The sequence below is a fragment of the Phocoena sinus genome, chromosome 1 (assembly GCF_008692025.1).
Source record: "Phocoena sinus isolate mPhoSin1 chromosome 1, mPhoSin1.pri, whole genome shotgun sequence".
Lineage (NCBI taxonomy): Eukaryota > Metazoa > Chordata > Mammalia > Artiodactyla > Phocoenidae > Phocoena > Phocoena sinus.
Genome location: NC_045763.1, coordinates 114226653 through 114241636, shown reverse-complemented (window position 1 = coordinate 114241636; position 14984 = coordinate 114226653). Strand labels below are relative to the sequence as shown.

The 14984-nt window shown below is 37.5% G+C and overlaps 1 protein-coding gene across 5 annotated transcripts in view; it reads left to right on the top strand.

Moving 5' to 3' along the window:
• Positions 1 to 14984, top strand: part of GON4L (gon-4 like) — a 92126-nt gene that overhangs the window by 13536 nt on the left and 63606 nt on the right. For all 5 annotated transcript variants that reach the window (XM_032624252.1, XM_032624262.1, XM_032624226.1 and 2 more), the window contains exon 4: positions 14277 to 14470. In XM_032624252.1, the coding sequence (XP_032480143.1) occupies positions 14277 to 14470 (194 nt within the window). The remainder of the gene's footprint in view (positions 1 to 14276; positions 14471 to 14984) is intronic.

Below are 14984 nucleotides of genomic sequence, written 5' to 3'. Positions count from 1 at the left end.
AAACTGTTTTCCAGAGTAGCTGTACCATTTTACATTCCCAGCAGGAATGTATGCAATTTACAATTGATCCACATCCTTGCCGGCAGTTAACAGACTTTTTAATTCTGTCTGTTCTACTAGGTGTATTTCCTTGTGTTAACTTGCATCTCCTTAATGAATAATGATATAAAGCATATTTTCATGTATTTATTGGCCATTCATAGATATTTTTTGGTGAAATGTTTGTTCATTATTCTGTTTGTCTATATTCCATTCGTAATTACTGCATATCTTGCATGAGATACTTTGAAACTATGCATATATCCTTTTTCTCTTCAGATGTTTCCCCCCTAATTTTAGCCTCCTTTGGTAGATCCCCTGCAACAATTATAATGCTGATTTTTTATTTCTGTTGTTCCTTTTACATTTATTAATTGGAATTTTTCTGTAAAGAAGAGCAGTCTCTTCTCCCTCATTTATTTATTCAGTTTTTATATGAGTGTGGACTCATGGATGTTTGTTTTATTATTTGAGTTATAGTGCCATGTAATCATTATTTATTTTGCCCGAATGGTTTCAGCATTAGCCACGAGGAGCTACTTCAAGGTTTTTTTTGTTTGTTTTTTGAAATTTTATTTATTTATTTGGCTGCATCGAGTCTTAGTTGCGACATGCAGGATCTTTTTTGTGGCATGCGGGCTTCTCTCGTTGTGGCACGCAGGCTCTAGAGCATGCAGGCTTAGTTGCCCCTCAGCATGTGGGATCTTAGTTCCCCAACCAGGGATTGAACCCGCGTCCCTTGCATTTAGAGGCGGACTCTTAACCACTGGACCACCAGGGAAGTCCCAGGTTTTACTTTTACGGATTATGCTTTCGTGTCATATCAAGGAACCTTTGCCTAATCCAAGGCTACATAGTTTTATTTTCCTGTTTTCTTCTAGAATTTGTAGTTTTACACATTACATACAGGTATATGTGATCCATTTTGAGTTAATTTAAAAAATTTATTTATTTATTTATTTCTCTGTGCCAGGTCTTAGTTGCGGCAGGCGGGATTTTCGTTGCAGCATGCAGGATCTTTTGAGTTCTGGCATCTGAGTTAATTATTGTATAATGTGGGAGGTATATTTGAGATTCTTTTTTTTAACCTATGGATGTCCAGTTGTTTCAGCACTATTTGTTGAAAAGATTTCTTTCTCCATTAAATTACCTTTGCATCTATGTGAAAGAGTCACTATTTGTGTGGGTCATTCATGGACTCTCTTCTTTTCCATTGGTCTATGTATTTAACCTTTCACCAATGTCACAGTCTTGAAATCAGGTAGTCTGTGTCTTCCAACTTTTTTTTTTTAAGCAAGATCATTGGGCTATTCTAGGTACTTTGCATTTCCGTGTAAATTTTAGGATTGGCTTGTCATTTTCTTCAAAAATACTTGCTGGTGGGCTTCCTTGGTGGCACAGTGGTTGAGAGTCTGTCCGCCTGCCGATGCAGGGTACACGGGTTCGTGCCCCGGTCTGGGAAGATCCCACATGCCATGGAGCAGTTCGGCCCGTGAGCCATGGCTGCTGAGCCTGCACGTCCGGAGCCTGTGCTCCGCAACGGGAGAGACCACGACAGTGAGAGGCCCACATACCGCAAAAAAAAAAAAAAAACAAAAAAAAAAAGAAAAAATACTTGCTGGCATATTGATCGATAATGAAACTGTCGATCAATTTGGGAAAGTCGCTGTCTTTTTTTTGTTTTGGCTGCACCATGTGGCATGTGGGATCTTAGTTCCCTGACCAGGGATCGAACCCCTGCCCCCTGCATTGGGAGCATGGAGTCTTAACCACTGGAGTGCCAGGGAAGTCCTGGGAAGGTTGCCATCTTAACAATACTGAGTCTACTAATCCATGAATAAGATATATTTGTTTATTTAGGTTTTCAAAAATTTCAGAAATATTTTGTAGTTTTTAGTATATAAATTTTTCATGTATTAAGTATTTATTTTAAATTTATTTATTTTTTATTTATTTTTGGCTGCATTGGGTCTTTGTTGCGTGTGGGCTTTCTCTCGTTGCAGCTAGCGGGGGCTACTCTTCATTGCAGTGTGCGGGCTTCTCATAGCAGTGGCTTCTCTTGTTGTGGAGCACGGGCTCTAGGCATGAGGGCTTCAGTAGTTGTGTGCGGGCTCAGTAGTTGTGGCTCCTGGGCTCTAGAGTGCAGGCTCAGTAGTTGTGGCACATGGGCTTAGTTGCTCTGTGGCATGTGGGATCTTCCTGGACCAGGGCTCGAACCCGTGTGCCCTGCATTGGCAGGTGGATTCTTAACCACTGCACCACCAGGGAAGTTCTAAGCATTTATTTTTTATGCTAATGTCAGTTTTTCTTTTCAATTTTCAGTTCATTGCTAATTTATAGAAATATAGATTTTGGTATATTGGTATACCTTGTGAGTTTGCTATAAATTCACTTATTAGCTTTATGTACTTTTTTTTTTTTTTTTTTTTTTTTTTTTGCGTTATGCGGGCCTCTCAATGCTGTGGCCTCTCCCGTTGCGGAGCACAGGCTCCGGACGCGCAGGCCCAGCGGCCATGGCCCACGGGCCCAGCCGCTCCGCGGCATGTGGGATCCTCCCGGACCGGGGCACGAACCCGTGTCCCCTGCATCGGCAGGCGGACTCCCAACCACTGCGCCACCAGGGAAGCCCTATGTACTTTTTTGTAGATTCTTTAGGGATTTCTTTTTTTCCCCCCCATTTTTTAGGCCATGCTGTGTGACATGTGGGATCTTAGTTCCCTGACCAGGGATCGAACCTGTGCCCCCTGCATTGGGAGTACAGAGTCTTAACCGCTGGACCGCCAGGAAAGTACCGAGGGATTTCTCACATAGATAATTAAGTCATCTGCAAATAAGGAGTTTTTTTCCTTCATTTCCAATTTGTGTGTCTTTTCTTTCTTTCTTTCCATTCCTTCCTCTCTCTTCCTTCCTCTGCCTCTCTCTTTCCCTCTCCGTCCATCAGCCCCCATCTTATTATGCACTGGCTAGGACATTCAGTACAGTGTTGAAGAGAAGCAGTGAGAGTGGGCATCTTTTCCTTTGTTGCTGATCTCTTAGGGGAAATAAACTCAGTTTTTCACCACTAAGCAGAATTTGTTGGTTTATAGCTATTGTTTATCAGATTGAGGAAGTTCTGTACTATTCCTAGTTGTGGAGAGTTTTTATGAACTGATGTTGGATTTTGTGAAAAGCTTTTTCTGCATCTATTGAGATTATCTTTTGTTTTCGTTTTGCTTTTAATCTGTCGATATGGTGAATTGTATTGATTGATTTTCAAATTTCAAAGCATTTTTGCATTTCAGTGATAAATCGACCCTTTTGATCATGATATAGGTATATATATATATATATATTTTTTGTATTGCTGGATTTGATTTGCTAATATTTTGTTAAGGATTTTTGTGTCTGTGACTTGTAGTTTTTTAAAAAAATATTATTTATTTATTTATTGGCTGCTTGGGTCTTTGTTGCTGTGCGCGGGGTTTCTCTAGTTGAGGCAAGCAGGGGCTACTCTTCATTGTGGTGCGTGGGCTTCTCATTGCAGTGGCTTCTCTTGTTGTGGAGCACGGGCTCTAGGCACGTGGGCTTCAGTAGTTGTGGCACACAGGCTTCAGTAGTTGCGGCTCACGGGCTTGAGTGGTTGTGGCTCATGGGCTCTAGAGCGCAGGCTCAGTAGTTGTGGCGCATGGGCTTAGTGGCATGTGGGATCTTCCCGGACCAGGGATCGATGCATTGGCAGGCAGATCCTTAACCACTGCTCCACCAGGGAAGCCCCTGTAGTTTTCTTTTCTTGTAATGTCTTTGGTTTTGGTATTAGAGTAATACTGACCTCATACAATGAGTTGGGAAATGTTCCTTCCTCTTCTTTGTGTTTTTTTGTTTTTGTTTGTTTTTTTGAAGAGTTTGTGAATTGGTTTTATTTCTTCCTTAAATGTTTTGTTGAACGCACCAGTGAAGCCATCTGGGCCTAGAGTTTTCTTTGTAGGATGTTTTTAACTATGAATTCAATTTCTTTAACAGATAAAGGGTTATTCAGTTATCTCTTTGTTCTTGAGTGAGCTTTGACAGTTGGTATCTTTTCAGGTATTTGTTTGTTCTATCCAAGTTGTTGAATTTATTGACATAAAGTTTTTCATAATATTCCTTTGTCATCTTTTTAATGTCTGTGGGCTCTGTAATGATGTCTGTTCTTTTATTCCTCACACTCGTAATTTAGTCTTTCTCTTAATCATTCTGGCTAGAGGTTTTTCAAAGAACAAGCTTTTGGTTTCATTAATTTCTCTATTTTTCTGTTTTCTATTTTACTGGTTTTTGCTCTTATCTATTATTTTCTTCTGTCTCTTTGCTTTGGGTTTAATTTGGTCTTTTTCTAGTTTCTTAAAGTGGGAGCTTAGGTCATGGATTTGAGACTTTATTTTCTAATAATACTATAGAATGTATCAATTTCCCTTTAAACACTGTACTAGCTATGCCCCACAAATTTTGATATATTGCATTTTATCAACTTCAGTTGACAGTATTTTCTAATTTCTCTTGGGATATCTTCTTTGACCCATGGGTTATTTAGAAGTGTGTGTGGGGCTTCCCAGGTGGTTCAGTGGTTAAGACTCCACACTTCCACTGCAGGGGGTGCAGGTTCAATCCCCGGTCAGGGAAGTTCTGCTTGCTGTGCAGTGTGGCCAAAAAAGAAAAAAAAAAAAAAGAAAAGAGGTATGTGTGTGTGTGTGTGTGTGTGTGTGTGTGTGTGTGTGTTTGTTTGTGTGTGTGTGTGTTTTTAAACAACAGAAATTTATTTTCTCACAGTTCTGGAGTCTGGGAATTCCAATATTAGGCGCTGGTAAATTCAGTTTCTGTGAGAGCTTTCCTCCTGACTTGTAGACACCCACCTTCTCACTGTGACCTCACATGGCCTTTTCTTGGTGCATGTGTGTGGAGAGAGAGGGAGTGAGCTTTCTGATATCTCTTCTTATGAGGACACTAATCCTATAGGATCAGGGATTCACCCTTATGGACTCATTTAACCTTAATTACTTGCTTAGAGGACCCATCTCCAAATACAGCCATACCAGGGGTAAGGCTTCCAACGTATGAATTTTGGGGGGACACACGTTCAAGTTAATTTTGGGGAGACACACACATTCAGGTTTTCTGTACGGGATTGGAGTCCTATTCTATGTTCAGTTTCAGAACCTGGTTTTTTAAAATGTAATTTTTATAGTTATAGAGTACCATATGGCTTATAACAGCAAAAACAAAAATCCACTATAACTTTTTAGAAGTGTGTTTTTTCACTTCCAAATATTTGGAGACTTTCCAGCTATCATTTTGTTACTGATTTCTAATTTAATTCCCTTGAGTTCACATCATACTTTGTATGATTTCAGTACTTTTATATTTATTGAGGTTTATTTTATGGCCCCATTATAATCTTCATTGGTAGCTCTTCCATGTGTATTTGAAAAGCATATGTATTCTGTTGTTTCTTAAGGTACACTGTTCTGTAAATGTCAATTAGGTCAAGTTGGTTGACAGCATTGTTCAGGTTTTATTTATTTTTACAGATTCTTTTTTTTTTTTTGGTCTATTCTGTCAATTATTGAGAAAGGCATATTGAAGTCTCCAACTTTAATTGTGGATTTGTCTATATTTTCAGTTTTAGCTCTACATATTTTATTTATTTATTTTTATTGTTTTTATTTTTTATTTATTTAAAATTTTTTAGCTGTGCCACCTGGCATGCTGGATCTTAGTTTCCCAAACAGAGATCAAACCTGCGCCCCCTGCAGTGGAAGTGTGGAGCCTTAACCACTGGACCGCCAGGGAAGTCCCTAGTTCTACATATTTTAAAACTCTGTTTTCAGGTACATATGCCTAATAACATACATTGAGTGGGTTTTGAATGTTAAGGCAAACTAGCATTTCTGGGGTAAACCTATTTGGTCATGATGTATTAGATTTTCTAATATATTGTTTAAGGTTTTTGTTTTTTTGTTTATGGGAGATAACTGGCTTTAATTTTCCTTTCTTATAAGGTCTTTTTCATGTGTTGGTATTAGCGTTATACTGACCTTATAAAATGAATTGGGAAATTTTTCATCATTATCTGGTCTCTGGAAGAGTTTGTTGAAGACTGGTGTTATTTCTTTCTTAAATGTTTTGTAAGCATTCACCAAAGGTGCTGTCTAGGCCTGGAGTTTTCTTTGTCAAAAGCCTTTTAAGTTTTGGATTAAATTCTTTAATAATTATAGGATTATTTAGATTTCCTGTTTCTTTCTGTGTCAGTTTTGGTAAGTTGTGTTTTTCAAGGAATTTGTACATTTTCTCTAAATTGTCAAATTTGTTGATATAAAGTTGCTTGTAATGTTTATTTTGGCATGTCTAAGATTTTTAATGAGGTTGTCTTTTTAGTTTTGATTTTAGTGAGGTCCTCTTTTTATTTGTGTCTTATTTTTTTTGTTGATAAGTTTGGCTAGAGGTTTATCAGTTAATCTTTTTAAAGAACCAACTTTTGGCTTTCTTGACTTTTTTTTTCTATTTAATTGATTTCTGTTCTTTATTATTTCCTTCCTACAATCTACCTTGGATTTGATTTGTTCTTTTTTAGCTTCTAGTAAGATTTTCAATCTTTTTTTTCTAATATATACATTTAAAGTTAAAACTTGCCCTCTAAGCATTGCTATAGCTGCATTCTGAAAATTTTGATGTGTCATACTTTTGTTTTCATTCATCTTAAAATATTTTTAATATCCATTATGACTTCCTTTTTTTGTTTGTTTGTTTTTTTTTTTTGTGGTACGCGGGCCTCTCACTGTTGTGGCCTCTCCCGTTGCGGAGCATAGGCTCCAGACGCGCAGGCTCAGCGGCCATAGCTCACGGGCCCAGCCGCTCCACAGCATGTGGGATCTTCCCAGATTGGGGCACGAACTGTGTCCCCTGCATTGGCAGGCAGACTCTCGACCACTGCGCCACCAGGGAAGCCCTGTGACTTCTTCTTGACCCATGAATTATTTAGAGATATGTTGCTTAATTTCTAAATGTTTGAGGATCTTTCTAGTTAAATTTCTTTATTGATTTCTAGTTTAATTCCATTGTGGTCAAAAAGCATAGATTCCTGACCTTTGAAAATTCTTGAGTCATTTAGCTTATGGTCTGTTCATGTGCTGTTAAAAAGAATACATATTTAGTGGGTGTTTTATACATGTCATTTGAGTCAAGTAAAATGTCCTGTATATGTCTGTGAGGTCAGTTTTGTTAATATTGTTCAGATCTTTTATATCTTTACTGATTTTTTTTTTGTCTGCTGTCATATGTTACTGATTGACATTTGTTAAAATCTCCAACTGTGATTGTGGTTTTCTCCTTTTTTTCCCCTTTCAACTTTTTAATAAATTTATTTATTTATTTATTTTTGGCTGCATTGGGTCTTCATTGCTGCACATGGGCTTCTGATTGTTGTGGCTTCTCTTGTTGCAGAGCACAGGCTCTGGGCACACAGGCTTCAGTAGTTGTGGCACATGGGCTCAGTAGTTGTGGCTTGCAGGCTCTAGAACTCAGGCTCAGTAGTTGTGGCACACGGGCTTAGTTACTCTGCAGCATGTGGGATCTTCCCAGACCAGGGCTCGAATCTGTGTCCCTTGCATTGGCAGGCGGATTCTTAACCACTGCGCCACCAGGGAAGCCCTCAACTTTTGTTTTATATATTTAAGCTGTATTATCAGGTGCACAGAAATTTAGAATTGTCATGTCTTTCTGTTGAATTGACTCAGCATGAAATGTTCCTTTTTACCTCTTTATCTTCTTGCCTTAAAGTCTACTTTGTATTTGATATTAATGTGTACATGGTATAAGTGTCTACATTGTTTTGCTTTCAACCTTTTTTGTGTCTTTTTTATATAAATTTATTTATTTTATTTATTTATTTTTGGCTGTGTTGGGTCTTCGTTGCTGCATGTGGGCTTTCTCTAGTTGCGGAGAGTGGGGGCTACTCTTTGTTGCAGTGTGCGGGCTTCTCATTGCGGTGGCTTCTCTTGTTGTGAAGCACAGACTCTAGGCATGTGGGCTTCAGTAGTTGTAGTGCATGGGCTTAGCTGCTCCGCGGCATGTGGGATCTTCCTGGACCAGGGATCAAACCTGTGCCTCCTGCATTGGCAGGCAGATTCTTAACCACTGCACCACCAGGGAAGTCCCCTTTTTTGTGTCTTTATATTTAAAGTGTATCTTTTATAAATAGCATAGAGTTAAAAAAAACAAAAAGCAAAAAACCTTGTCTGAACATCTTTGTTAGTTAGATTGTACACTTCATTTATATTTAATGTAATTTCTGATATAATTTTCTATTTCTCTATTTCTTTTTTGTTCCTTTATTTCTCCTTTCCTTCTTTTGGATTAATCAAATGCTTTTACTTTTCTTCTCTATTAGCTTTTTAGTTTTGTATTCTTTTATTTTTCTTTTACATGTTACCCTATAGATTAATATGCAGTCTTTGAAATTACTATAATCTACCTTAAATTAGTACTTTTACCACTTCCCAAACCATGTAAGAACTTTACAACAGTTTTACTTTATATATCTACTCCTGCCTTTTGTGTTATTGATATTGTATTCTAATTCTTCATTTGTTTTAAACCCTACAAGACATTATTATTATTGTTACTGTCTTAACCAGTCAATATTGATTTATATTTATCACATAGTTAACCTTTCTTATGTCTTGATTCATCCTGAAGTTCTTTATTTTGCCTTCATCTTGGGTCATTTTTTTTCATCTTGAAGAATTTCCTTTAGTATTTCTTGCAGACCTGGTCTCCTGTCAATGAATTATCTCAGATTTTGTTTGTCTGGAAAAAAAATCTTAGTTTTGCCTTCATTTTTAAAAATTATTTTCACTGTGTATGGAATTTTAGGTTGTTCTTTTCCCTGCAGAACTTTAAGATGCATTCTGTTATATTCTGGTTTCCATTGTTTCTGTTGCAAATTCAGCTGTCAGTTTTGTTGTTACTTTGATAATTTGTCTTTTTTTCTTCTGCTTCTAAGATTTTCTCTGTTCTGGTTTTCAGCATTTTGACTATTATGTGTGTACTTGGGTTTTCTGTTTTTATCTGCTTAGGGCTTGTAGAGCTGCTTGAATATGAGATTTGATATTTTATCAGTTAAAAACAATCCTTGTAAATATTTTTTTTAGATATCATTTCTGTCCTGGTCTCCTTCTTTTCTTCTGGTATTCAATTTACATGTATGTTAGGTCTTTTCACCATGTCCCATGTGTATTGTTTTTTCTTTATATTCTTTTCTTTTTTCCTCCATGCATCAGTTTCTGCTGTTCTGTAGTCTAGTTCACTAATTCTCTGTTTTGCTGTGTCTTATCTATTAAATTTTTCATGCCAGTTTAGCACTATAGATTCTATGTGAAATTCTCCATCTTTTCCTTTATTTTCTTGAATGTGTTAATCATAATTATTTAAAAATCCTTTTTCTAATATCTGATTCACCCATAGGTCTTTTTTTTTTTTTACTGTCGTCCTCCCCCATCCCCTAGTGTTTTGGCATCTTGGTTCTTGCTATAATTTTTGATTGGATGCTGGACATTGTGGATGAAAAATTCTAGAGGCGTTGGTATTGTTATCTTCCTCTAAAGAGGGTTATGTTTTCTTCAGGCAGGCAGATAATTTTGGAGGGTCACTTAAATTCTGCCAGGGGTTGGTTTTATGCTATATTAAGTCTACTTTGTTTCAACTTTATAGATTGTGGCCTATATTCCTAGTGGGTAGCTCTTCTGGGGTTTCGACACTTGTAAAAAAGCTATAGTGTTTATGAAGACTTTTTCTCCTTTGCAAGACTTCAACTACAACCTCTGTCTTCCCAACACTTGTGGAGTGTAATCTTAGTTCCCCGACCAGGGATTGAATCCATGCCCCCTGCGGTGGAAGTGCGGAGTCCTAACCACTGGACCGCCTGGGAATTCCCTGTGATTCAATCATAGTTTCTTTTCTTTTTTTTTTTTTTTGCGGTACACGGGCCTCTTAGTGTTGTGGCCTCTCCCGTTGTGGAGCACAGGCTTCGGACACACAGGCTCAGCGGCCATGGCTCATGGGCCGAGCCGCTCCGTGGTGTGTGGGATCTTCCCAGACTGGGGCACGAACCTGTGTCCCCTGCATCAGCAGGCGGACTCTCAACCACTGTGCCACCAGGGAAGCCCTAAGCAGGTATTTTCATACAACAAAGTGACTTTGGTGATTTAGATATTACAGAACCCACCCATGTTTTTATTGACATCATCCATTTTGCAGTACATTTACAGTGCAAATTTACTTTCAACTTACTGCTTACATCATTAAATGTGCTTCTCAGCAAATACCTTGTTTTTAGCCACATCCCACCTTTCTCATAGAAGGAAAAATTAGATATTCTTCTTTATTCTAGTCTGATTTTTATAGAGTGGCTTCCTTTGTAAAATTTTTTAAATTTAAAAATTTTGTTTATTTATTTATTTTTGGCTGGCCACTGTGGCATGTGGGATCTTAGTTCCCTGACCAGGGATCGAACCTGCGCGCCCTGCAGTGGAAGCATGGAATCTTAACCACTGGACCGCCAGGGAAGTGCTTTTTTTGTTGTTGTTTTTGTTTTCCTTTTTTTAATTTTTAAATTTCAGTTCTTTAGAATTCTTAGGGTCAGTGGTATCCCAATATTTTAAAAGTAAGATAATAGATTAGTTCTAAAACAGAGTAAGATATGACTGAATTATCTGTTCTTTCTTGGATTGTCCGTGCAATGTATTAGAATTTGTTCAATTTTCCTTATAGACCCACATTCCCTATTAAACTCAGCTTTAAAATCAGAAATCAGAGGAGAAATAAGTGTAATGTGATTTAGGGGGATGTAATTAGATGAGATCGTGTAACCCCACAGTGATTACTTTGATTCTGTGTTTGTAAGATAGCCATTCTGAATGGGAATTATGCTAACTCCAATGCTTTTTCCATTGAAAAGTATTTTCTGCAGCGAATTTTGTTATTTCCATTTTTATTTTGTGATAAGTTTTCTTCACAGTTCTTTAAAATTATTTTTTATGTTTGTCTTTATTGTATTTTCATTGGGGTTGAATGTTTTACAGTGTATATTTTAAAGCAGTGTTACTCAAAGTGTGGTCTGAAAACCAGTACTAGTTTGAGAACTATTTGTTACTGGTTTGAAACAAAATAAATCACAGAAACTGAGAATAAAACTTTAGAAATGTTGTAACATTTGACATTATGGCTATAGTCTTACTTTATAAAAGTATGAGTCTACAGTGGATTGGTCAAAAACAAGACTAGTTTTTCACCACAGAGAGTTTGAGAAGCACTGTTTTAAAGGACAATTTGATTCCTCATCAACTATCTGTATAAAATTTTATTAATTTTAGCTGCTTCCATTGTAAATTTCCTTTTTTTGGTCTTCACTTCTATGAATTTTTGTTACATTTTGTAGATCTAAATTTCGTGAGGAAGATTTTATTTATTTAGGTTAATTTTTTGTTAATAACACACTTTATTATTTCTGGTATAACATTAATAGTTTTAACTTGTGTCTTTCATACTTTTTTCCCCGGGTCAGTTTTTCAATTGGCAGTGTTACCAACAACATGATAGGATATGAATATGAAGCTGAATCAAAACTTCGGGTGTCAGAAATCCTTTTCTTGCTCTGCAACTACCAGGTCATTGTTTAAGTACTGGTAAGATGAGAAGGGAAAGGTGGATGGCAGAAACCAAGCACTGCCTAGATTGGTCTACATGAGAAAGGATGCAAGAGGGAAGGGAGGAGCAAAGAGAGGAGATTCAAGCGTGGTGAAGAGAGAAGAGTTTTGGAGTTTATGGAGGAAAGGGGTAAATGAGGTGAGAAGAGAGACTTTGGGAAAAGATATGTGTACAAAGGTTTTTAGACAGTTTTGTTGTGTATTATGCTATGTAATTCCCCTTTTGCTGCTTTCTCAAATGACCATCAGTAAAGAGCTTTGTCACTTTTCTGATGCATTCTAGAGTTTTATATTTCTTTTGCATCTATCACTTTGTTGGGATGTACCTCAAGGTAACCCATTTTTTGTTTAGGTTACACAAATGTAAGATGTGTATGTTTGAATTCTTTTTTTTTTTTTTTTTTTTAACTTAAAAATCATTATCGGGCTTCTCTGGTGGCGCAGTGGTTGAGAATCTGCCTGCTAATGCAGGGGACACGAGTTTGAGCCCTGGTCTGGGAGGATCCCACATGCCGGGGAGCAACTAGGCCCGTGAGCCACAACTACTGAGCCTGCGCGTCTGGAGCCTGTGCTCCGCAGCAAGAGAGGCTGTGATAGTGAGAAGGCCCGCGCACCGCGATGAAGAGTGGCGCCCGCTTGCCACAACTAGAGAAAGCCCTCGCACAGAAGCAAAGACCCAACACAGCAAAAATAAATAAATTAATAAACTCCTACCCCCAACATCTTCTTTAAAAAAAAAAAATTCATTATCAAAATTGTTTCCATATCATTAAAATCTCTTTGTAGACATTTTTAACTTGTCCCCCCCCATCAATTGCTTAAAAAGACTATTTTTAATGGGTCAGTTACAGTCCAGTGTATGGTGTACCAGTGTTCACTTAATCATTTTTTTCATATTGGCTGTGCACACAAAAAATGTTGCCTACCTTTTCAGTAAACAATGAATGTTGCCTGCTGTCAAGGCATCAGCCACTGCAGCCATACCCCCACCCCACCCCAACCCCAAAGGGTGCACCCTGAGGGGAATTCAGGTTGGAGAAAAACAGGATACTGGCCCTAGATAGTTAAGATGCATAGCTAAGGAATAACTTCAATGAGCCAAGACTCTTGCATGTTCCTCTACATAGAAAAGCACTAAAATCATTAACTTGAGATGTCTTTTTTTGCAATTAGCAGTAATCTTTTGATGTTCAATTACATGTATTATTATTTTTTTTTCCCCAGTGAAAACTTCTGTATATCCTGGCTTCTCCCTAACCTCTTTGGAGCAGTTCCTCAGAGCTATCTGAGAGGCTGTCTCCCAGGCTGTAGTCCTCAGTAAGGTCCCTGAATAAAACATAACTTGCAACTTTTAGGTTGTGTGTTTTTCTTCAGTCGACATTTAGGTGTTTTCCACGTTTTTGCTAAAATAATTAATGTTGAAATGAAAAACTTGATTAGTCTTTACATGTGTAATTATTTCCTTAAGAAGAAGATTGGATTGAAAGTTACGAACATTTATCAAATTCTTGATATATATTCCCAAGTGCAAAAGCAATTGTTTGAAATTACTAATAATTTTTCACTGAGTAAACATTGCCAGGGTGCAGCTTGAAGGTCATAAAATCTTTTTAAACCAAAAAGGTTGTCTTGATGTTAATCTTCTCTAATCCCTTGTTTTCAGACGGTAGCAGACCAAAAAGTATCAGAGAGATGAGAACCTCATTTTGGTGTTGAGTGATAATCTACTTCAAGACTTAACAGATTCTAATAATCAAGAAGCTTTTCCTTTTATCTGGTTATATATATGCTCCTTTCTTGTAGAATAGAGGTACTTCATCCCCTCCCCCCTTTTTTTAATCAGAGTGGATTTTTTTAATTGATTTGCTCCTTGTTTTTTTCTTTTCTAGACTCAGTGTAATAATAATAATAATGATAAATTACATGTGTATAATATTTCATTGGTTATAAAGCACTTTGATATATATTATTTCACTTAATATGCGTGGCATCCCTGATGGGAAGATATCTGTATTTTATAAAAGAAAAAAATAAGACTATTGCCAAGGCAACCCAGTTAAGTTATAGATCTGGGACATAAACCTGGGTTTCTGATGTATTATCTGGGTAGTATGGAGTAATAATTAAGACAGAGTTCTAGAGCTAGAGTGCTTGGCTTTAAAACATGGCTTTGTCATTATTAGCTCTTGGGAAAGTTTCTTAATCTTTCTGCCTCAGTTTCTTCCTCTGTACAGTGGGAAAAATAATAGTCCCTACCTCATAGGGTTGTTATGAGGAGTCAGTGAATTAATATGTATAAAGTGTGTAGAAGAATGCCTGACATAAAAGGAATATTCAGTGAATGTTAGGTGTTATTACTACAACAGTACTACCACATCTGCCTTTACCACCGCTGTTATATCTTAGTCTTCTTTGATTTCCAGGGCCAGACAGCTGGCCTTTTCTTTTACTGGTGGCTTTTTGGGTTAAGTTCCGCGAGCAGTTGCTTTGGTGATTCTTGTGATGTTCTTGGTTTATTTGCAGAAGAGCAAGACAGTGAAGAAAACGAGAAAAGGCGAAAAAAGAAAAAGGGTACCAAGAGGAAAAGAGATGGAAAGGGTCAAGAAGAAGGGACTTTGGCTTGTGACCTGAAGCTGGATGACATGCTTGACCGCACCTTAGAGGATGGCGCCAAGCAGCACAACCTAACAGCAGTCAACGTGCGAAACATCCTTCATGTGAGTAAGACGGGGGCAGCCGTGTAATGGGAATAGAACTCTTTCACCAGGAGCAAATAAAAGTTCTCAGGAAACTCTTGAGTCTTGGTGTGTGAATTACTAATTTTGTGAGTTCCCTGTGGCAAAATATTTTACATTTCAGGATAGCCTTCTCTTTGCACTCAGCACAAGTTTGAAATGTGAACACATGTGAAAGAACTTAATTGGGAAGATAAACTGTTAACACTGCTTCCTTCCACTGATTTGATTGTTTATTGTTTAGCATATTCAAAGATAATGGAAGATGATAATGTTCACAGTGGATTTACTCTTGTGGGTCAATGTGTCTTAAAAGATGCCCAGTTAACAGTTTACAGTCCTTTGCACATATGCAAATACTCTTCTTTGCTATGTAGCAGTACAGCTATTTATAAAGCCTTTGCTGTTTATTACTGTTTCTCTTAAGCAGATAGTTAACCTGAGAATTTTTTTTTTTTTGAGCCATTCCTGTTAGCATCAGCTAATGAGATTGGTC